This window comes from Miniopterus natalensis, chromosome 2 (assembly GCF_054644295.1).
Source record: "Miniopterus natalensis isolate mMinNat1 chromosome 2, mMinNat1.hap1, whole genome shotgun sequence".
Taxonomy (NCBI): domain Eukaryota; kingdom Metazoa; phylum Chordata; class Mammalia; order Chiroptera; family Miniopteridae; genus Miniopterus; species Miniopterus natalensis.
In genome coordinates this window covers 11,033,769-11,056,661 of record NC_142082.1, presented here as the reverse complement: position 1 = coordinate 11,056,661, position 22,893 = coordinate 11,033,769, and the positions used below count along the sequence as shown (strand labels likewise).

The 22,893-nt window shown below is 48.0% G+C and overlaps 1 protein-coding gene across 1 annotated transcript in view; it reads right to left on the bottom strand.

Annotated features, from left to right (window-relative positions):
- The window catches only part of MTMR7 (myotubularin related protein 7), a 51,157-nt gene that overhangs the window by 9,749 nt on the left and 18,515 nt on the right, over nucleotides 1–22,893 (bottom strand). Inside the window, exons 5-7 of the mRNA XM_016208985.2 lie at nucleotides 20,129–20,263; nucleotides 11,493–11,625; nucleotides 637–746 (exon numbers count right to left, since the gene is read on the bottom strand). Coding sequence (XP_016064471.2) covers nucleotides 637–746; nucleotides 11,493–11,625; nucleotides 20,129–20,263 — 378 coding nt within the window. The remainder of the gene's footprint in view (nucleotides 1–636; nucleotides 747–11,492; nucleotides 11,626–20,128; nucleotides 20,264–22,893) is intronic.

Genomic DNA, 22,893 nt, shown 5'->3' with positions numbered 1-22,893 from the left:
ACTCCTTTCCCGTCCCCCACACTGTCAGCTCTGGGAGAGGAGAGACTGGCTGGGTCCACACTGCTTCCTCAGCGCCAGGAAAAGTACCGGCACTGAGTATTGGTTGAATAAATGAATTGTAAAGGGGTGCATACTGTATCGTAAGAAAAGACATGGTTGTGTTTAGGTACAAATCTAAGAGGAATTTGTATTAAGAATAAAATCTGAACAACAAAACCAGCTTGTGTGAAAGCAAGATTCCTGCTACGGCGGAACGGAGCCCGCCTGCCGGGTGCGGGAGCAAGACGTGCTCATGCCGTCAGTGAAAATGAGGACTGTTGACTCGGGTGAAAGCTCAGCCTCCATCCCCGAGTGACTTACCTTCGGACGTGCTCTTCCGTAGAAGATGCTTCCCTCCATCTAGGACCAGGGCCAACTGCAGAGACTATTCTGTACATATTTTACCACTTGACCTCTGTGCTGACGTAGCGTCAACCGAGCACTGGCCTCACTAAATCCCATCTTCAGCGGGCGACGAGGTCCGCGCGGCAGCTCGCCCTCCGCCGCACAGCCGGTGGGAGGGGGCAGGATCCCCACCCGAGGTCCCAGTGTGCTGGCTGGTCTGCCCCTGCGCTTGCTTTCTCCGCGATCACATACCTTGGCGATGAAGATCCCTGCGTCCATGATGGCCTTGATGTGCCTCAGCCAGCCAGAGTTCTCCAGCCCCCACAGGAAGTCGCTCATGGAGGGAGATTTCAGTTCACACACTGCAAGATAGATGACGTCGTAAAAGCAAAGTCAAGGCACTCATTTTCCATGGGATCACGTTTGCAGGTAGTTTGTTAATGAGTCCACTGTAGTATTTTCTGGGAGACTTAGGTCCAGATAAACTCCCAAGCTTACTACACTTGATTCTTTTAAACCATTTCAAGTAAGGCTCCTGTTTTGGTCATGGAGACCTGCATCTGTTTAGATGTATTATGTTTGTAAAGTTTAGACCCCAATATTAATGCAAATCATAGGATGTTTCCAGTAAAGGTCAGGCAGAGATCTAGTTACCCTTCCAGCACTGGAGACGGGCCACCAGAGCATGTGCTGAGTGCTGGGGAGGAAAGAATCGCGTGACTGACCCCAGCACTTTCCCAGTGAGAACGCACTGTCCAACCACTGCAGTTGGGACCACTGTAAAAACAGCAACTATCCTAAAAGTCCCCTGATAAACCTAGAGGTTTTGCCACCACACCGAAGCTGCCTTAAAGGGCTCAACTGAAAATGACGAAACTTGAAGAGTGCTGATCCGAGGCCACACACTCTAAGTGCTCGATACATAACAGCTTTCTAAACCTCCTCACAACCGTGAAGAAGGTACTAGTGTCCTCATTTTATAAAGTGAAACCAATGCAAAGGTCCAAGGTCACCAGTTGGTAGGCAGTGAGGCTGGGATTCGGTCTTGCTCCAGGGTTCGTGCACTTAAGCAGTGCCTCTCAATCTCAGCTGTTACTTTTTCATAATCACACATGGATGGATCTGAACGCTCCGTGGCTCCCCTGTACTCTCAGCTCCAAGGTTATGCCTTTTATCACCTCATCACTTAGAACTGCGCAATCCAATGTAGTAACCACTCATCACATGTGGCTGTTGGGCACCTGAAACGTGGTTAGCTCTGAACTGAGATAAAGTGCATCTCAAATTTCACACTTAATATGGAAAAAACAGTGTAGAATGCCTGATAGTTTTTTATACTGATGTTGAAATTATATAATTTTGGATATACTGGGTTAAATACAATATATTATTTAACTTAACCCGTTTCTTTTTATTTTTTTAAATGTGGCCACTAGGACATTTAAAATTACAAACGTCGCCTGCACTCATGACTTCCATGATCCTATGGGACAGCCCGATTTAGACTGCTCAAGGAAGCAGTGCCCCTACGATAACTGAAAACAGTGGACCCTCTCATGCACCCTGGGATAATGTAGTAAAATGGAAGGTGTGGGAAAGGGCGTGCTTGTCTTTTGTAAGGTGGCAGAGGAAAGCAGGCGCCAGGACTGAGCAGCATGCTAAGGCGGGTAAGGCAGCTCCGGGAGGAATTCACAGAGATGTCAATGCTCCTGGAGCAGATTCCCAGGAAGCTGTGGAGCCGGATCTGCCTCGGATCTGCCCCTGAGCTCGGGGGACGTGTCCCCAGTCTGAAGACATGCAGCTGAGTCTGGCTGCCCCCAGTGAAAACTAAGCAATCCCTGCCTTCCCAGCCCGCCCCAGAGATGTCCTGGTGTCGCAGCCCAGCAGTACCGCAGGGGCCCTGGGGGGGGCAGGCTGTCTCTGCCTGTGCGCACGCCCAGCAGGAGGCACAGGAAATCCCAGCACCTTCTGCGAGCCTGCGCCTCTCCCTGGCCACCTACTGTTCGGTCTTTCTGTGTCACCCCAGGCCGTGACCCAGAGTGTTCACTTAATCCTAAAGTATACACGTCCCACCACGTACAGCCTCAGGACTCCTTCCAATCTTCCACCAGAATGTTCTTTTGCAAACAATCTTTCTCACTAACTGGGCCAACCTTTCCGGGGTTATGTTGGGGCTCAGGGCGAGCTGGCATTCAAACGACCAGGGAGCCTGAGGGATGCCCTGGCATCTAAACTCTCAGTGCAGCCCAAGAACAAAGGATCCTGTCCACCTCTTCTCCCCTGCAAGGCAGGGAAGTGACAGCCAGTTAAAAATGAAGACGCCAGGCTTTCCACCTAACCCGAGCGCGCCAGGCCCAAAGCGATGCGGGAACATGGCTCGCAGGCCAAGGCCCTGCAGCAGCCGCCCGCCCGCAGCAAGGGGCGAGCCCGGGCGCCAGCTCCGCTCCTCCCCACCGAGGACGGCTCCCGGCCAACATTCCCGCTTCCAGGGCCATTGGAACCCGGACTGGCAGTGAGATCGCCTCGCCCGGCTTTCGGCCGAGCTCACCACTGAGGGTGTCTCCCCGCCCCGAGATGTTGAGTGGCGTGTCAAACGCAAACAGCTCTACAGATGATTAATACACGGGGACAGATGGGGGTACCCTAAAGACTGGAACAGTCAGTGCTTCAGTTTTTAAATATAAAACTGGTGGGTTTGTTTAAATAAACTCAGGATAAGGCAGAAATACTGATTTGTTCTCTCTCGTTGCCAAACCCAAACCAATATTTACAAACCATTTTGCTGAACGAAGTTCATTTCAGCTGACCTCAGAGGCATATGCCTCCGACTACAGAGCGGTGCTAACCAACCAGGAGTTTAATGCCCAGGTCTAATAATAATAGTTTTATAAAACAGGGCAACTTATCCCATAAACAGGCATAAGCAACACTAACATACATATAGCATCATGGAAACTGAGAAAATAGGAAATGTACTTTGAAGAAAATAAGCCTCCGATGATCTGCCTTAGGCCTTCCCTCACCAACCCCTTTTCTTCCTCTGCAGCTGCTGGGCGGTGTCAGGCGCAGGGACAGCCTCCGCCTGAACCCGGGGCATCGGTCCTTCTCGTCTCCTAAGGCCCGCAGCTGAAATGTACGCGCCCTCCCTTCGTTACCAGGCCCAACGCCCGGCTCAGTTCCGTTGCTGTGACATTTGTCCCTCTCGCTCTGGAATCAAGCCCATGAAGTGGTCTTCAGAGAACTGGCAAAACGATAACCATCTCCCTTCCCTGAACATCCTCGCAGGCGAAGCCAAGCAAAGAGGAATTAATGACGGCCTAGGAAATGCGAATGCTTGGTTAAGCCTGGTTTACCGCCTCCCCTTTGACTGTGCCCACCATGGTGACAGGAGAAATTTCTAAGCCGCGCAGCAAGTTGTATTCTGTTTAATAATGGGAGTGGTGCTCTGGTCCCTACTTCACAGCCAACGTGGGCCCCCTTGAGAGAGAATTTTTGATGATGATTATTTAAAACAATACCAGCTTTTATCATGGTGCCATTTTCTGGACTCTCTATACAAGAATGCCATGAAGGCCGTTTTTGTCTAACTTTGTTTCCTTTTAAAGAATTTGGTGCTAATATAAAATGGTAAGGTGCAATCAAGTCCACATTCTTATACATTTATTAGCATTGTCTGAGTTAGTAGCATAGAATATACACAAAGACACACGTGCATGAGTGTGTGTCCAGCTACAGACACGTGTGTGTGTAAATGCATACACATACACACATATGTTCTAGTAATACTAATTACCACTGACAAAATCAAGCAGCAGGTTGACAAAAGAATACCTTATTAGCTTTGCATATGAATTGAGTCTAAAGACAGCTTGCAGCAAATAAATTAAAAAATGTATGTGCCCATTTATATTACATTAGCCATATGTAAGGCTTGGGACTTGGTGGTTTTCTCTCAATGACCCGACACAGCCTCCCATCTTACAGTGGATGAAATTATCTTAACCTACAGAGGCAAGAGCTCAGACTTGGGCGGCCCAGCAAGTGCGCTGTGATAGCATTCTAGTTCCCCCGACTCCAATTTCATATTATTTTCACCACAAATAGAGAATAATTGAGTACACAAACTGAGCCAGGATGAACAGGAACTGAGCTGAAAGTAGGGTTTAAAGAATGACAGAATCTGAACAGAAAACTTGAAGCAAATGAAAACAGGGACATCCAGACTGGGAGGACATGTTGAGGGGCTAGGGGTCGGGTGGATATAAAATATCAGGGTGGCCCCTGGAGAGAAGGCCTGGGAATCACAGAAGGTGAAGATGGTGGCAGCAGCTAGCGGCAGGGTTGAAATGAGCAGCGTGTGCAGCGGGATGTGGCAGGTGGGGACTCGTTCCAGGCTCGTCCCGCCAGCCAGAAGGCAGCCAGCACCAACACGCTCATCGAATCTCAGCTTCAGCTTCTATGGACCCTGGCAACAGGCACTACATTGCTAAATCCCAACCAGCACCTTATGGGAAAACAGCTCGCCTTGTCACTAAAATTAATCATGTCTATCTGTAGTAGCATGGGAGACACTTTCTTCTACAAGCACCCACCCCTTTTGTAAATGTCCCAGGTGTCCAGAACTAGCTGTCATGATGAACCAAACCAATTCTGAGGGTGTACATTTTTAAATTCGTCTTTGAGTGGTCCCAGTGAACATCAAGATAAAGCAGAATTAGGATAAAAGTTGTCACCGTTTGCTCATTAAATCACTTTGTTTTCCCTTGTCCTCTCCTTTGATAATGTCACCCAGAGATGAAGTCTGCAGCTTTGACATCCAGTGAAAGCTTTCCGCCATCCCACTTCCCCGGGGACAGCCCTCAGTGACATCACTGCTTAGCAAACACCGCCTTCTCTTCCTGCCGAGGTTGCTGCTTATATTAAAACCAGCTAATTACTTCACGTTGTATTAATGGATGAAGCATTTTTCTTTACAATGCTGAGCATAAAGGCTCCCAATAACTGTCTGATGAAGAGATGAATGTCTGAAATAACTGGCAGCTCCTAGTTACTATGTACTCACTGTAAGCAGGTATTGTTCCTGATACTCTACACGAATTATCTACCACACAGAGTATTATTTACCCCCAATTTTCAGATTGGAAAGTATGGTTTAAAGGGGTTTACTAAGTCATCCATGGTTACACAGCCAGTAAATAATTGAGCTGGAATCCATCCCATGGCACATACACCCAAAGGGTCATGCTCTTTCCTCTGTCCCTTAGTGCTTAAGATATTATTGTCTTAATTACCTGATACCACCCAGCACTCACCAGCCACATGTACATCTTCTTACAATACTGCAGAGAGCAAAGTACACACTCTTGATCCATTTCTTTCCTCCAGAGACCATGCACTGGTCACTGGTGAAGCCTGATGGACAGACCTGTTGGTCTAGCAGAACACTCATTAAAAAGCCTTGTAACTGTTATTGCTCTGTGAAGCTATCTCGTTCCATTCTAATGGAGTAGTGGGTTTTCTGTGTCAAAACACATGCCATGTTAATAAGTCTGTAGGGTAACGACCAGATTTTATTGGTCTTATTGGCTGTCTCAGTCAATAGGTCAGTAATCTGAGGAAATCAACAATAGTAAAAAGTCAAAACATGGAAAACTTAAAAAAGATGAATCCTTACAAAGCCTTTCATGAGCTCATATCTGCTAGACTTCATGGTATAAACTTGTAGACAATGTAAGAGAAATACTTAAAAATGAAAAAGTTAAATATGAATAATCTATAATGGGCTGATCTCCATCTCTTCCAGGTAGAATTAGCCATCACCTCACAAAGACAAAGATGAGGAAGGAAGTATCAAACGAAAAGGACATTTGAACTGACAGCCACAACCTTGACCTTCTGAGCAGAGAGAAATGGGTCACGGAAACCTTGAGGCTGGGGTGTTAGGGACTGTTCCCTTCCAGACCTTGGTGCGCCCACGACAAGTTGGCAGGGAGACCAACAAGGAGTTGCACGACCGTGACACACACAGCAGTGGTGCCTCCCAGACAAACTTGAATTCTCAGCCTTCACCATCCTTTCCACATCCAATGAATGTTCTGCATAATTGGGCCTCAGAACCTCCACGCAGAAGCACGTATCAGATATGACCACTGGGGCCACAAAACTCCACGGTCGGTGCCCACAATTCCAGTTTGGGGCCTGCTGAAAGATTTCAATCTTTCCATTGGATCTGCTTGGTCCCTCCACTGTAGGATTGCCCAGAGTACTGAGTAGACACTGGGCCTTTGTTCCTGTGCTCAGGACCCTCTCCCATCTGATCGCCACCAGGCTGACATTTGCATCTCTGTAAAACAACCTGCTGAGAAAATGCCCAGGAGGCCTGACGTGGTTTCTTAATTTTTTTATGAACTTGTGCTAAATCACAAGGCAAGCTCTTCCATGCCCTGGAAACTGTGCTGTTTTCCTCCATGTCTCTTGAGTAAAGGAATTAAGGAAAGTCACCCTTAAGTAGGCACAGCACCTATTGAATACCTGCCTGGCTGAATTCATCTATAGCCCATAAGCTCAGTATTGCTTCCCAAGAGAGAGCATAACACACCTTCCACTGGAAAGCTCTTTATGGTTTGCAAGGGAACTTTTTAATAAGTCTGTGAGTTAGACAGAGTTGATATACTGCTTACACTGTTTTACAAATACAGGAAATGAGGTTTGGTCACCTTTACTCAGAGACAAAGGCAAGAATCCAAACGCAGATCTTCAGGCACTTAGGTCAAGGTGCTTTCTACCCAACCCACTACCTGGGGAGGCTGTAAAGCCAAATGGTAATGGGTATAGTATCTGGATTCATACTAAGTAGGTGAAAATCTTGGTTCTACCACTTATTGTTGTGAGTTTCTTAGCCTCTTTGCCTCAATCTCATCTGTAAAATGGGAAATGTTAAGAATAGCTACACCATGGTTGCGATAGATTACTTGAATAAATATATCTTAATATATTAAACAATATTTTTATATTATGAGAATATAAAAACATCTTAAAATATTAAAACAGATCAAACATTAAATCACTCCAAAAATGTCACGTGACCACGTAAGGTGGTTATTTGTGAGCTTGTACAATATCAGAACAACACTTCAACGAGGATCACTGTACTATGAGGAAAGTACTAGGCTCTGATTCTGCTCTGTTATGTCATACTGGGAAGGATGTGTTCTTAAAAATGTAACATAAAAATCCTTTTTAAATGTAATGTACCAGACTCTGTAACCACAGGGAGGCACGCCTTGGAGAAACAGCCTGCCGTGTTGTGGACAGCTCTGGGAGACCCCAGGGCAGGGAATAGTTAGCAGCCTCTGGGACCCAGCTGACAGCCACCAAGCTCAGGGTTGAATTCTGCTCACTAAAAGAGCCTGGAAGCAGCAGCTTCCCCATCCAAGCATCCAGATGACAACGCAGCCTTAACTACAGCCTGTAATACCCTGGGCAGGGGCTTCCTGGTTCTCATTTATATATAAGACATGCCCAGGCTCCTGCCTCACAGAAGCTGTGGGATAATATGCACTGTTTTTTAAAAAAATGTAGTATACCAGCCATAAAGAATATTTTATAAATAAAGAAGGAAAAAGGGGGGGAGGGTGTGTGAAATTCCCTGCTAATCCAATTATTTTCCTGGGCATTCTCTCCTAGTCTTTCTTCATAAATACGACTTACCACATAGTAAATCAGAGTATTCATACAATTTTACAGCCTGAAGTTTGCACTTATATTGTACACATTCTCCTGTGTTACAATATACACATATATCCTTCACATTTACAATTTTTAATGGATGTAAAATTTCTATCAAGAGATGGAACAAAATTATTAAATTCATTTACTATTAGTGGATATTCCTGTGACTTCCAAAACTCTGCTATTATAAATAAAACACTACTATCAAAAGAGGCACGTTGTGTCTTCCTTTTTTTAAACCATAATTTGGATTAATCCCTAAGGGGAGGCAACCTGGTAAAAATACACTATGTCTCTAAACAAAATATATTATGTCTCTTTAAGCCAATTTTACGGCACCAGAAGTATCTGAAGTACCAGTCTTATGACATTCTTTTCAGTATTAGATGTTTTACTTTTAAAAAACGCAGTGAAAAATGGTAGCTTAAAGGCTTAATTTCTGTTTTTTAAATTATCAGAGCAAGTTTAAATGTCTTTCTATGTTATTCGTTTCAACTTACTGCTTCCTCTTTTTAAAATGTTCCTAACCTGAGTTGCCTCACCTCGCTGAGACTCGGTTTCTTCCTGTGTCAAGTGCAGATAACCCCACATACCACACACTATTTCTGTGATAGTCAAATACAATCATTTCAGTGAAAATGCCAAGTAGCCCAGCACATAGCAGCTGCTCAATTTTTAGTTAAATGAGTAAGTCGAAGAGTAAGTGGCCAGTCACACAGGGTGACGCGACGGCCAACCATAGTCATCTGATATTCCTGGAGCATCCGGGCGTGAAACTTGTGGTGGGAGAAGGGCAATTTTCTATGCAACACCCAAAAGATGGAGTGAATAATTGAAAAAGGAAGACCATGTCGCCGTCATTGCGCCTGTCCCGTAAACACCTGCCTACCTTGGACACAGATTTACGAAGAGGCGCTAAGTGTAGCACAACCCCCACGAGCCTGGGTGTGCAAGTTCTGTGCACAGCCGCCCCTTCCTCACTGACTTCCTCCCAATGCCAACCACGCCCCAGGTGAGTTTCATCTACATCTGATGATAACTTCCTCAGCCTTGGCCAGGCTCTTCCACTGACTGTTTCAAAAAAAAAAGTATAGGGCATCCTTTTCTTATTTGAGGGAAAAACCATTATCTCTATGACCGAAAGGGAAGCTACTGTGGAAAGCACTTAATAAGTTGCAAACTTCCTGCATAACTAGAAGGCGTCATTATTATTTATCAGGAGTATGCATACCAGAAAAAAGTTTGGTTCAGAATTTATAAGTCAGACTTAAATCAGCTCTGGAAAGGACTTTCACAGGACACAAACCTGGCCCTAGATTTCCGAATCTGATGAAATATCCTGCAGCTCTTGCTCACAGACAGAGCTATTTGCGGCAAGAATGCAAACAATTCTCCGTTATTCAGAATCTATTCTAATAATATCAACAACAATGGTGGAAACAACGGAGGAAGATGACCATGAGTGAAACGCACTTCTCTTCCCACCAGGGACCAGCAGTGGGAGGCTCTGAGGCCAAGGCCGGCTGTCTGAAGGAGGAAAAGCCTCTGAAGGTGGGCTGTTTGCATCACCTCGTCAGTGGCGGCTCCGCGGTGGTTTATCATTGACTTGGTAAAAACAGAGAGTCAAACATTGGTCAAGTCCTCTGAAAGGCATCCAGAGAGGTGTCCTTGCTCACTTCAGCGACACAGAGCTGGAGAAGTGATGCAGGACCACGGCCCCTTATGACACAGGGAAGAGACCGCCCCCTGGACCTCGCTCAGTGCGCACGTCCCTTAGCAGCAGTGAGTCAGGCCCTAGGTATGAGTGCAGGAGAAACGGTTCCTAATAAGCCAAAGTAATATGTTGTGAGCACTCTTTGGAGCTACTTTCTGCATAGAAGAAAATGTGAGCTCTTGAAAGTCAGCTTATAAAATTACTAAATGAAAAATACCGAGAACAGCAACCTCAGTGGGTCTGGTAACGGCTCTTCATACTGAAGTTAGATACCCTTCCAATGGCAGCACCAAGCATGTCCAATTTTTGGAACCTTAAAAGCACAGGGACAGCCAAACCGTCTGTGACAACCCCCAGAGGTGTGAGAGGCTCAGATGGTCATGCCCAGGTGCCATCACTGTGACCTGACAGGTGGCTAATTTCCAGAATTTCCTGGGGATGGAAGTCAGATGGAGATGGCTCTGGGGCCGTGAGGTTTTCAGATGCAGGAAGAGATTTCTAACCATTCAAATGCTCAGTGTTAACGTGTTTGCATCCAGGGGCATCACATCGGAGAGTCACAGCTGTCACAGCTGGAAGGGCCCCTAGAAACCATTAATCCACCCCCCATTTTACAGCAGGTAACAGAGCCCCAGAGAAGGCAACTGGTGGTTCAGGGCTTCGCAATGGCTGAGATGGCTCCGGGAACCCAGGGGAAAGGATGGAAACTAGGCCTGTCTGCACCACCCAAGTCTCTGCAGCCCCTCCGCTGGGCGCTCTCTACACCCTGTTGTTCTGAGTAAGCAGAGAACCGCCCGAGTAACTGAGAGCAAAGGCGCAGCCTGGAAACAACCATTCAGCACTTTCTTTGTCCACAGCTCTTCACCCAGACCCCACACATCCCATTCAGACAGCCGCCGCCCCGGCATCAGCGCCATCTCCCCGCGGCTTCCCCCAAGTGCATGCTCAGCGTTCACAGCCCCCCAGGTCCCCAGGGTGCAAATCCCCTCTCTCTCAGTTCTGGTTCCCACGGGCACCAGGAGTGGGGGACAGTGGCAACAGACCCTTCCTCCGGCCTTTACAATCACAGGGAGCACAAGCAGTAAATGAGGTGGGTTTTGCTTGAAATGCAGAATTTCTGCTAAGCAGCTTACGGCCTGTTTGGCCACATGAATGATTCCTCTGTTACATAATCCGTCGTTGTAATGTCCTTCCCTGTGTGTGGGTCTGTGTGTGTCTCGTGGTGCACGTGACTGTGGGGTGAGTGGGGGTGGTTTAGCTGCGGGCGCACTGCCAGGGCTGCTGCTGTCAGGGTGAGGGTGGGGACCGCCAGCACCCTCCCTTCTAAGGGGCCGGCAGCCACTCAGGTTCAGCTTGTGAACCTCATCTCCAACCAGAGCACTGGGTTGTTGCTTTAACTGGAGGGTTGCTTTATGTGAATCAAATAATATTAGGAGGGAGCGAGCCTGACTCCTAAGCAAGTCCTAGTGACACAAAAAATAAAAAAAGGCCGTTGAATGTTTAAAGAGTCACTGCAATAAGATCTTCTCCCCAACGTATCCCACCGGTGTAAAGAGAATCGTTGTAAAAGCACAATTTTAACATCAAAAGGCTATCTTGTTCTGTTTTGGCGTTAAAACATTGACCTGCATTTCCTCAGTGCTGTGCACAGGAGGTGGCTTACCTTCCAGCATTTTCTGCAGGCTGTTCCTCATGACGTGGATGTTCTCTATCCCGATAAACTGGAACTTGATGTTGGAATAGTTGTCTTCGTTCTCGTAGCCCTTCCCGGCAGCGCGGTTGGCCATGGCGTTGAGCTGCAGCGGTCGGCAAAACAGAACCGTGGCCAATTACATTCAGGGCGTGAAACAACCAAAACATTTTGTGGTTATCCCTAAGAACATTCAGAGTGATGCGCAGAGGTGTAACATGCTTCCCTGGGACGCCGTGCTGAGCTGTGCAGTGTCAGACACGCGCGCTGAGCTTGTCTTCGACGGCACACGCTTGTTGACATGGGGCACATGTCTGAGCTGGGAAGGAGCATTCTATTCACAGTTCCAAGCAAAGGGGACAGAGCCCACCTGCCCGACTTGACAGCAAGCATTATACCCTGCAGATGGGCAGAAGGGGCTCGGCGGGTTAAACCATTACTCCCGCCAGCATGGGGCGGCCAGTGAGCGCACCGTCAACAGGGGACGGCTGCGCCCTTCTAACTGCCCCCGGGAATCCCTCAGACATCAATCAAACCTTGAGCAGGAGCCACTGAATACAGTGAGGACACTACGTCTCCAAAGGCCCTCCGGCCACCTTGTTTCTACCTGGAGGCCTGTTAAGAGGGCCGTGATAACTTTTATTACCATAACTTTGTATGTGAGAAGTAGGGATTTCCTAGTGTAAACTGGGTTTAATGATAATGGATTTTCAGGAAATATATGAAATACAGACTTCTGCCCTAGGCCTGTGCAACTAAACTCAAGAAGGGGACAAGTCTTCACTCAGAAATACACAGGTTTCTAGAATTCCTGCTGATTTGCTACACGGGTAATCCCATCCTAGTAAACAGTATTCACTGGCCAGTCGCTGCTACTACCCACAAAGGACAGGGGGCTCTCCCGGCAGAGAACTGACACCGGGACTCACCACCAGAAAAAATGTCAGTTTTTAGGACCACAATGCAGTACTGAGAGGATATTAATAAATATTTTTCAAAAAGCTAAGTTTGAAAAGTTAAGTAAAAAACATACATATTTTGCCTGCCTGGTGTGGCTCAGTAGTTGAGCGTTGACCCATGAACCAAGAGGTCTCAGGTTCGATTCCCGGTCAGGGCACATGCCTGGGTTTCAGGCTCAATCCCCAGCAGGGGCTGTGTAGGAGGCAGCCGATTGATGTCTCTCTCATCAGTGTTTCTCTCTCTCTCTCCTTCTCCCTTCCTCTTTCTCTAAAATTCAATAGAAATGTGTGTGTGTTTTTTAAAGTAAAATTACATTTAAAAAACACACATATTTTTTGACTCAGATATCCTACTTGTGAGAATCTGACACAATTAAAAATACCTGCACATAAAGATAGCTGTACAAGAATGTTTAATGCAGCTTTTTTTAATAACAGTAAAAAGTTGAAAACCTATAAATATCTCTGTAGGGCAATGACTGGATAAACTATGGTAAATTCATGCCTTAGACTACAAACAGGACCAAGAAGAACATAGATTATCTATCATCTATCTATATCTATCTATCATCTATCTATCTATCTATCTATCTATCTATCTATCTATCTATCTATCTATCTATCTATCTATCTATCTATCTATCTATCATCTATCATCTATCATCATCAACAGAGACAGAAAGACAGACTTGGAATTGGCCCCCTGACATGTTAACATGTGAAGTGAAAGAGTAAGCTACAAAATAATATTCTACAATTACCCATTCTTTGTAAAAGAAACCAGCTCACAGGTAAGTGTTTCTGTGTGTGCACGCTGATGACGCCGAATGAAAACGTGCAGAGGACTGCACCAATGTGGCAAAGGTTACGGCAGAAGACAGAGGCGGCAAATGACGGGGGACACGATCAGTACCAGTTTAGACACCCCTGTAGTCCTTATTACAGAGAAGCTGTATTAGGTTTGTAATTTAAATAATGGAAGTCAAACGTTTTAGAAACATAAACCAAGCAGCCACATGGGGCTCCAGCGGCAGACACGTCACGTTTCCGCAGCGGCCCTGCCCCGCGACTTAGCTCATGGGACATCAGCGGGGCCACATCAGCCCCTCAGAACCCCTTTTCCAGTGTATGCAAGACTGTCGCCTTCCTCCCAGGCATGCTAAGGATAAAGGGTTTGGCTTTAGTCAAGAAAAAATATTAAAATAATGCTATTTTTAAGACAACTTACATTCGTGCTTTAAACTTTTTAAATATTTTAACGGGGGAAAAGTTTCTACAATTACCTTTAGACGTTATTATTAAGAAACTTACTATTATAAAATATGACTGCTTCGTATAATTGTTTTCCAAAGCTGTTGGCTTAGTTCTTCACAACAAACTTCATAAAATAAAATGATTGCTAGGATCACTGTAAGTGCCCTTCTCTGCCTGAACCTCAGGTTTATTCTCTATCTTGAATAATAAGTTAAGCTTCCTCACCTCATGCCGCAGAGAGACTCTTTTTAAACAGTGCAATGAATAAACCCAAAACACTATTAGGAGTAGTAGTATTATTACGTATAACCAGGAGTCTGTTCACATTTTTACGTAGTTGATTACCTCTGACCTGGGCGGATTTATGGGTGGTCTTCTTTAAAAGCAAAGCAGCAACACGTGGCCTCTTGAAAGTCAATGTTACTTCTCACAGTGAACAGAAGGTGGCCCCATTTAGCCTACCACCCAAAGTGTACTTCCTCAAGGTCTCCACATATTTCACAGGCCCTAGCATGATAAGATGGCAAATATTACGCAGAAAATACAGTTTTTAAATTGATAAAAATTCAAGAAGCTATCCTGGACCTATTATATAATATATACATATATATTACATAGCTATTCAGATAAGGTGTCCCTTATATAACAAAACACTATTAATAATCTAATTTGGTCCCCCATCCCTTTGGCTGAGAACTTCACAACCAAAGGAAAAGCTATTCATTTCAGGTCTTAAAAACTCCCCAAGAGATAAAACAACGAAAGTAACGACATTCCAGCTTCAATGAATGCTTAAGAAGCACAAGAGACAAATGAAAAGTGGAACTGGAAAAAAGTGCCATTTTCCAACCTAAGATCACTCTGCTGTTCGATGACCTCGGCATCTTCGGGTTTGGAAAAGCTCCTGAATGAAACAAAAGAAAACTGCTCATTCCTCAGCAAACACTTAATGAACGCCTACTGTGTGCCAGGCACTGAGCTCAAGAAGAAGATGAGTAGGAAGCTGTTCGACCGGCATAAGCTCATCACTGAGCGTGGAAGGGAAAGCTCACAGCACCGCAGAGCAGGACTGGGCAGGAGCCGAGCACCTGGAGGCAGGGCAGTGGCAGGATTTCGAACTGGGAGCGGCCCCATGTGGCCCAGGGGATCGGGGGAATGTTTCATGAAAGAAGGAAGACTTGAGGGGGACCGTAATAACCTGGAAGGATGGGGGGAAAGCGATGGGCATTCCTGATGAAACAGCGAGGACGAGAGGAGGCGAGGGATCAAAATCCAAGGAGCAGGTGGGTACGGGCGAGCCAAGCGGTGCCAGCGGGGCGGGAGGTGCGTGCATGGTGGCAACGGCAAGAGAAGCAGCTGGGACACCTTGAGAGCTCTACAAACAGGCCCAGTGAGGACGCTTAGTCTTTATCTGGCACTGGAGCGCAACTGAAGGATTCTAAGCAGGTTTAATTGGAAAATCTGAGAGTCGGTGTCCGTGACATGAAGACCGCCTAGAATGGGGTGGAGGACCCAGCTCCACGGGGAGCTGTAGGTCTTGTCTATGCCCTCGACCTGGTACAGGATGGGCACTCAGTGAAGATCTATTGACCGGCTCACCCCCCCCCCCCCCAAAATGCCTGAATAATGGGATGACTTTGACAAGTGTACAGTCTAAAAATGAAAAGAAAGAAAATCAGATTCTTCCCCTAGCCCTAAGTCATCAATCAGACAGCAAAACCATAAAAGCTTCGCCAAGGACCATCTTGCTATCAAGTTAAAGGTCAGCCTGGTCAGTCTTAGTCTTGGAGTCTCAGATTTCAGCAGAGTACATTCTACACCTGAATAATAACAGGCCCTGACCTTCTGTGGTTGGGACATGAGAATAGAAGTTGACCTTGGCAGGAGGAGGGTTGGGCCACATCCTAGCACAGGGTGTCAAATGATTGTCCTTTCCTCTCACTCTCTCCAAAACTACTGAAATGAAAACCTTAAATAGTAATGTAATCATGAAAATATAAGATGATTTTATTTCTTGCAACTGCTGTCTGTAACTGTGCTTTCTACAGTCCCCCTTTCTTGCCCCCTAAGGACATCTTAAGCCGAATGAAGAGCTGTCAAACTTACCATCAGATAGGAAACCACAATCCAGCTCAATTTAAAACTCCAATCCCATGCATGATGCAAAATGATCTTTCCCTCATTACAGGCTATGGGGACTGGTGAGGGGTCTGCTCTGGGTTACCCTCCTTATTTCTTCTAGGCTCTACCTATGTCCTGGGAAAGGGGGTTACAGAGGAGTGATAAGAGGTCAATATGTCTTATAAAGCGGGACAAGACTGCAATTCTCTCTCCACTGGTAGTCACTGCTTTTCTGGTTAACACTTACCATCACTGCCCTCCCTGGCATAAGAGGCCAAATGCTGAGTCTCCTAGGGCACGTCCATGTATGTGGGCGCCTGGGGTAGGAGGTATGCAGTCCACTGACATGGGAGATCCGTGTTGACTTGAGCCCATTCCAACCCCTTCAGCTTCACTCCCCAGCACGTAACCCACAGTCACTGCAGCTGGGAGCCCCGACTGGACAAGACCTCTCCGGAGGGCTCATTTACAACTTCCTTCCTCTGCTTGCCCTACAGGAAATTCCTTCACCCATGTCCTGCCAACGAGGAGAGCAGACTGCTCCATGGATGTCTCTCCAATTCCCTCTCCCCTGCTCACTGCCATGGTGGCCTCAGCAAGTACGCTACACACCCTACCAGGAAACGAGGTCCCAGATTCTCCTCTTCGGGGACCCCAATCTTTACAAAGGATTTCTCTTAGATGCCCCCTCACATGATTAGGTAATGGAATAATTACTCATTCCAGAGTAATAACAAAAACTTCCTAAGGACATCCTATTACACAACTAAAAAATCAGTTATAAAATCGTGAAACAAGGGGTGATCACAGAGCTATCTTGCAAGGAATGAGAGCGGAAGACTGAGCCTGGGCTGAGTCAGAAACCCACCTTACCTCACCCCTTCTCTTTAGGGCTCTGCCCTTCCTCCCAAGGTGCTGGCGTCAGAGCACAGCTCACAGCCCTTCCTGTTCCTCTGGCCTTGGCATGATTTTGGATGAGCTTGTGGGTGGTTCTTTAGCTCTGAGCCTCTGGCTTCACTGGGTACATGCTCAGAGGGGGCAACCCTCCTGATCCTGACAGTGCGCACGGAGAATTTTGTAAACAGCACCACAGTCAAACAGGAGCATGGGCTTTGGGTCTGGCTCTGCCTTGAACTGTGTGACCTTGGGTGAATTACTGAACCTTTCTAAATCTAAGGTAAGAGGCATAAGAACGCCTCCTAATCTGCAAGATTATTATAAGAATTAAATGAGAACGTACCTGGCATTTTTACAAGCTCAGCAAAGTCCCAGAACAAACAGATGATGAAGCCATGATCACGGATGAGATAAAATGATTCTCTCACTCTTTACAATTCACAACGATGGCATCAACCCTATTTCATATCTTCCTATGCACCAAATCCTGCAGTAATATATAACCTCCAGGGTATCATTTGATTGAGTGGCTAGTCAATACATACTCAGGACCTCATTGCCTTTACCTTCTCCCCCTCCGAGATTTCAGTGTCAGCAGGCAGCATCTGTGGTGAGCCTTACTCCAAGGACAAGAATTACCTGGGTTGCCTCCAGACTTTCTCTTTTTCATTAACTGGGAACAACCTGGGCAGTATCCCATTTCCCACTGCTCACCACCTAGAACAGACAGTGACTCAGTGTCCAGGCTACCAAGGAGCCTCACACACTTTGGAACCAAGATCAACAGGCATGGCCTTTAAAAGTGTGGACGCTCTCAGCCGGCAGCGTAAGCCTCCCGTGAAGCGTGGGTGCTCAGGTAAACACGAGGAGAGGGCACAGCTCATACTCGACACCAATTTTCTTTAACGGATCAGCATGAAACTTCTTATCATGGAGAGTAAACACGCTAAGTGCTAAATATACCCTTCCAATCAAATCCTTTGGATTAATTTATTTTAAATCTGGCCTATGCCAGACTCAACAGCTGCCACATTTCCCAGCAGGTTTACATAACATAGTATACACCTGGCTCACTGGCCCTTCAATGAGTAGGCGAATCTGTTTGCCTTTATTTAAATCTGGGGAAACAGGGTAGGAGAAGGGCATCCCAATTCAGTGAAGCCCGTCTTCCCTTCCTTTTCTTATCTTCAGTATGTGTGTCTGAGGAGCAGGCACCATGAAGTCTTTTTTCTGACCATTAGGGACATCAGAACAGCTCCACCTGACCTTCACAAAAGGTACTAGAGGAGGGAAAGCAGTCAGGGCAGGAAGGAAGGGGCTAGAGCATAACCAGCCAGAAAGAAACGCACAAATCAGACAAGAACAGTAAAAGTCAGAGAGTTTCCGGCATCTTTAGGTGAAAATCCTCAAGCAAAGAACGCGTTTTTCCCCCTCAGTCTGAAGCTCATACTTATATGTAGTGCCCTGAGAATTTGTCTGAAAGGAAGGAATCCTTTCCATATAATCTTCTGGAACGTAGTCTAGCTGTGGCATCTGTTTTATCACTGAGCATGCTCACTGCCCCACCCACACCTCGGCATCCTCACTGCCCCACCCACACCTCAGCATCCTCACTGCCCCACCCACACCTCAGCATCCTCACCGCCCCACCCACACCTCAGCATCCTCACCGCCCCACCCACACCTCAGCATCCTCACTGCCCCACCCACACCTCGGCATCCTCACTGCCCCACCCACACCTCAGCATGCTCACCGCCCCACCCACACCTCAGCACCCTCACCGCCCCACCCACACCTCAGCATGCTCACCGCCCCACCCACACCTCAGCATCCTCACCGCCCCACCCACACCTCAGCATCCTCACCGCCCCACCCACACCTCAGCATCCTCACCGCCCCACCCACACCTCAGCATCCTCACCGCCCCACCCACACCTCAGCATCCTCACCGCCCCACCCACACCTCGGCACCCTCACCGCCCCACCCACACCTCGGCACCCTCACCGCCCCACCCACACCTCGGCATCCTCACCGCCCCACCCACACCTCGGCACCCTCACCGCCCCACCCACACCTCAGCATCCTCACTGCCCCACCCACACCTCAGCATCCTCACTGCCCCACCCACACCTCAGCATCCTCACCGCCCCACCCACACCTCAGCATCCTCACCGCCCCACCCACACCTCAGCATCCTCACTGCCCCACCCACACCTCAGCATCCTCACTGCCCCACCCACACCTCAGCATGCTCACCGCCCCACCCACACCTCAGCATCCTCACCGCCCCACCCACACCTCAGCACCCTCACTGCCCCACCCACACCTCGGCATCCTCACTGCCCCACCCACACCTCGGCATCCTCACCGCCCCACCCACACCTCAGCATCCTCACCGCCCCACCCACACCTCAGCACCCTCACCGCCCCACCCACACCTCGGCACCCTCACTGCCCCACCCACACCTCAGCATCCTCACCGCCCCACCCACACCTCGGCATCCTCACCGCCCCACCCACACCTGTCCCACAGCCGCACTCCCATCAGCTGTGCAGTGAACTGTTCTGAGATCAAGGGTATGAGTAAGGCACTGATCTCACACTAGGAGAACATCAAGTTAAGTGACCCAGACCATGAATCACAGCACTTGATGAAATGAGACTCAGGGAAGCAGTGAAAATTGCCGGGGTCTGAGTGTCTACACAATGGATAGTGTCCAGTTCTCATAATTTCTCACATCACCCATGAGTACAAACTATGTCTCTAATGACATAGACATTCTCTTCTTAACATCATCTTAACATTGGTTAATAAAACTATACAGGTCTCAGGAGTACAATTCTATAATATATCATCTGTATACTATATTGTGTGTTCAACACCCCAAGTCAAGTCTCCTTCCATCACCATTCATGCCCCTGTACCCTCTGCCTCCCCCACCCTTCCCCTCGGGGAAGACAACCACACGGTTGTCTGTGTCCATGAGGTGGTTTTTTTGTTTGTTTGTTTGGTTTGTTTTGGGTTTTTTGCTTAATCTCTTCACCAAGAAAAGTTCATTTTAGAAACAAACCAAATTTTATATATTTGGGAGCACGATCTCTAAGATTAAACCACACACATTTGGTGTGGGTACTGTGTACCCTGCACCATGCGGGGAGCAGGAGAAATATCAGAAGCACCTGATGTACGCAGGAGCTTAGGACACCCAGGCCGCAGCCCTGCGGAGGGCCAGGTGCTGACCGTGCAGAGGGGAAGGGCCCCTAGCCGAGGAAGCAACCTGAGCGGCGAGGGCAGTCCTGGCGCTCCGCCTTGGGCCAGGCTCCTGACTCGGAGCTGCAAAGGCATGCACCACAGTGGCGAAATGGCGACACTTACTTTAGGCCGAGTGTCCACGACGTAAATGAAGTCGCTTCCTGGATTGGCTTTCCTGATGGCCTGGAGCATCTGCTCGTCTTCTAGGCACCGGGCACTGAAGCCCGACAGGGGCTGGCTGCTCCGGCAGATGGAGGCCTGGGGGAGAGGCCGGGCAACACAGCAGCATCAGACAACTGTGCGCGGGGACCCAGCAGACCCCCGCTGGCCGGCTGCCCAACAAGGAGCCCCCGAGTTCACGTGTGCCCCCTGCATGGGCAGGGGGTGCAAATGTTTTCTGCGTAGAAATCAGAATGTGCAGGGATGTTTGGGTAGGCTCCAAATGAGGACACTGAAGGCCATTTAAATAACCTACTTTTCTTTTCACCAGTGTGGATTCATTTCCCTGCTGAAGGTAGAAATATAAAATAAATACCTCTGCCCCCAAAATGTATAGGACACTGTTAATGGCAAGACCAGTAAAAAAATATTTTTAAATGCTTTCCATCATTTTTTTACTAGCCCATTTAGAAACATCACAAATGCCCCAAAACAATTTTAAACTTGCATGAGGGATTTTCAATGGCAGGGAAGCCCAGGCTGTGGCTGGCGTGGGCACCTAAGGACGCCAGGCACAAACCTAGGCCAACCCAAGTGAGGTGGAAGAAGGGGTGTCTTTGGACTCAATCTGCATTCTATTCTGCAACTTCCCTATTCCTCAATTCTAACACAGTATTATTGTTAGACAATATATACAATATATGCAAAACATTTCCCAGCATTATTAATAGGCTAGTATAGAGACACCTCACAGCTAAAAAACTTACACTTTTGTGGCAAAGTACCTTTTATGGATTTAGAGTTTATTTTAATATTTAAAGTGAACTCAAATCAGCAAGTACAATCCATGTAGGAATGACTGAAAGAGTCTACACTGAGCCTGTGAGCCCGCTGTGCTTGAGGATGGAGACAGTGATGGTCATGGGGAGGAAGAGGGCCCTGTCGCTCGGGGCAGGCTCAGCCGGGAAACGTTTACTGAGAATATCCATGGCAGGGCCTGTTCAGGGCACGACACTGCAGGGCTCTCTCCAGGAAAAGGCATCCCAGCTCTGAGGCCAAGCACAGCTTAACTGTCCCTAGAGCCCAACCCAGGACGAGTTAGCTAAGGTTTCAGTTTCCCCATAAAATGGTGAGCTTTGGCACTCATCAGGGAGGGCGGGGATGCTTCTCACTAACTATGCCATCCTTCCGCGGAGGACCTGTGGCAGGACCGAAAAGCACAGAGCAGCCAGACACGTAGCTGGGCAGCTGTCTGAGGTTCTGCACCATTCTGTAACAGAGAGGGGGGACACACTATTCTGTAATAGAGAGCGGGGTGCACCATTCTGTAACAGAGAGGGGGGGCACACTATTCTGTAATAGTGAGGGGGGATGCACCATTCTGTAATAGAGAGGGGAGACACACTATTCTGTAATAGAGAGGGGGGGTGCACCATTCTGTAACAGAGAGGGGGGACACACTCTTCTGTAATAGTGAGGGGAGATGCACCATCCTGTAATAGAGAGGGGAGACACACTATTCTGTAATAGAGGGGGGGGGGTGCACCATTCTGTAATAGGGAGGGGGGTGCACCATTCTGTAATAGGGAGGGGGGGTACGCCATTCTGTAACAGGGAGGAGGGTGCACCATTCTGTAATAGGGAGGGGGGACACACTATTCTGTAATAGAGAGGGGGGGTGCACCATTCTGTAACAGGGAGGGGGGGTACACCATTCTGTAATAGGGAGGGGGAACACACTATTCTGTAATAGAGAGGGGGGTGCACCATTCTGTAATAGGGAGGGGGGTGCACCATTCTGTAACAGGGAGGGGGGGTGCACCATTCTGTAATAGAGAGGGGAGATGCACCATCCTGTAATAGAGAGGGGAGACACACTATTCTGTAATGGAGAGGGGGGGTGCACCATTCTGTAATAGGGGGGTGCACCATTCTGTAATAGAGAGGGGGGGTACACCATTCTGTAACAAGGAGGGGGGACACACTATTCTGTAACAGGGAGGGGGGTGCACCATTCTGTAACAGGGAGGGGGGTGCACCATTCTGTAACAGGGAGGGGGGTGCACCATTCTGTAACAGAGAGGGGAGATGCACCATTCTGTAACAGAGAGGGGAGATGCACCATTCTGTAACAGGGAGGGGGGTGCACCATTCTGTAACAGGGAGGGGGGTGCACCATTCTGTAATAGAGAGGGGGGTGCACCATTCTGTAACAGGGAGGGGGGTGCACCATTCTGTAACAGAGAGGGGAGATGCACCATTCTGTAACAGAGAGGGGGGTGCACCATTCTGTAACAGAGAGGGGGGTGCACCATTCTGTAACAGAGAGGGGGGTGCACCATTCTGTAACAGGGAGGGGGGTGCACCATTCTGTAATAGAGAGGGGAGATGCACCATTCTGTAATAGAGAGGGGGGTGCACCATTCTGTAACAGAGAGGGGGGTGCACCATTCTGTAACAGAGAGGGGGGTGCACCATTCTGTAACAGAGAGGGGGGTGCACCATTCTGTAACAGGGAGGGGGGTGCACCATTCTGTAATAGAGAGGGGAGATGCACCATTCTGTAATAGAGAGGGGGGTGCACCATTCTGTAACAGAGAGGGGGGTGCACCATTCTGTAACAGAGAGGGGGGTGCACCATTCTGTAACAGAGAGGGGGGTACACCATTCTGTAACAGAGAGGGGGGTGCACCATTCTGTAACAGGGAGGGGGGTGCACCATTCTGTAA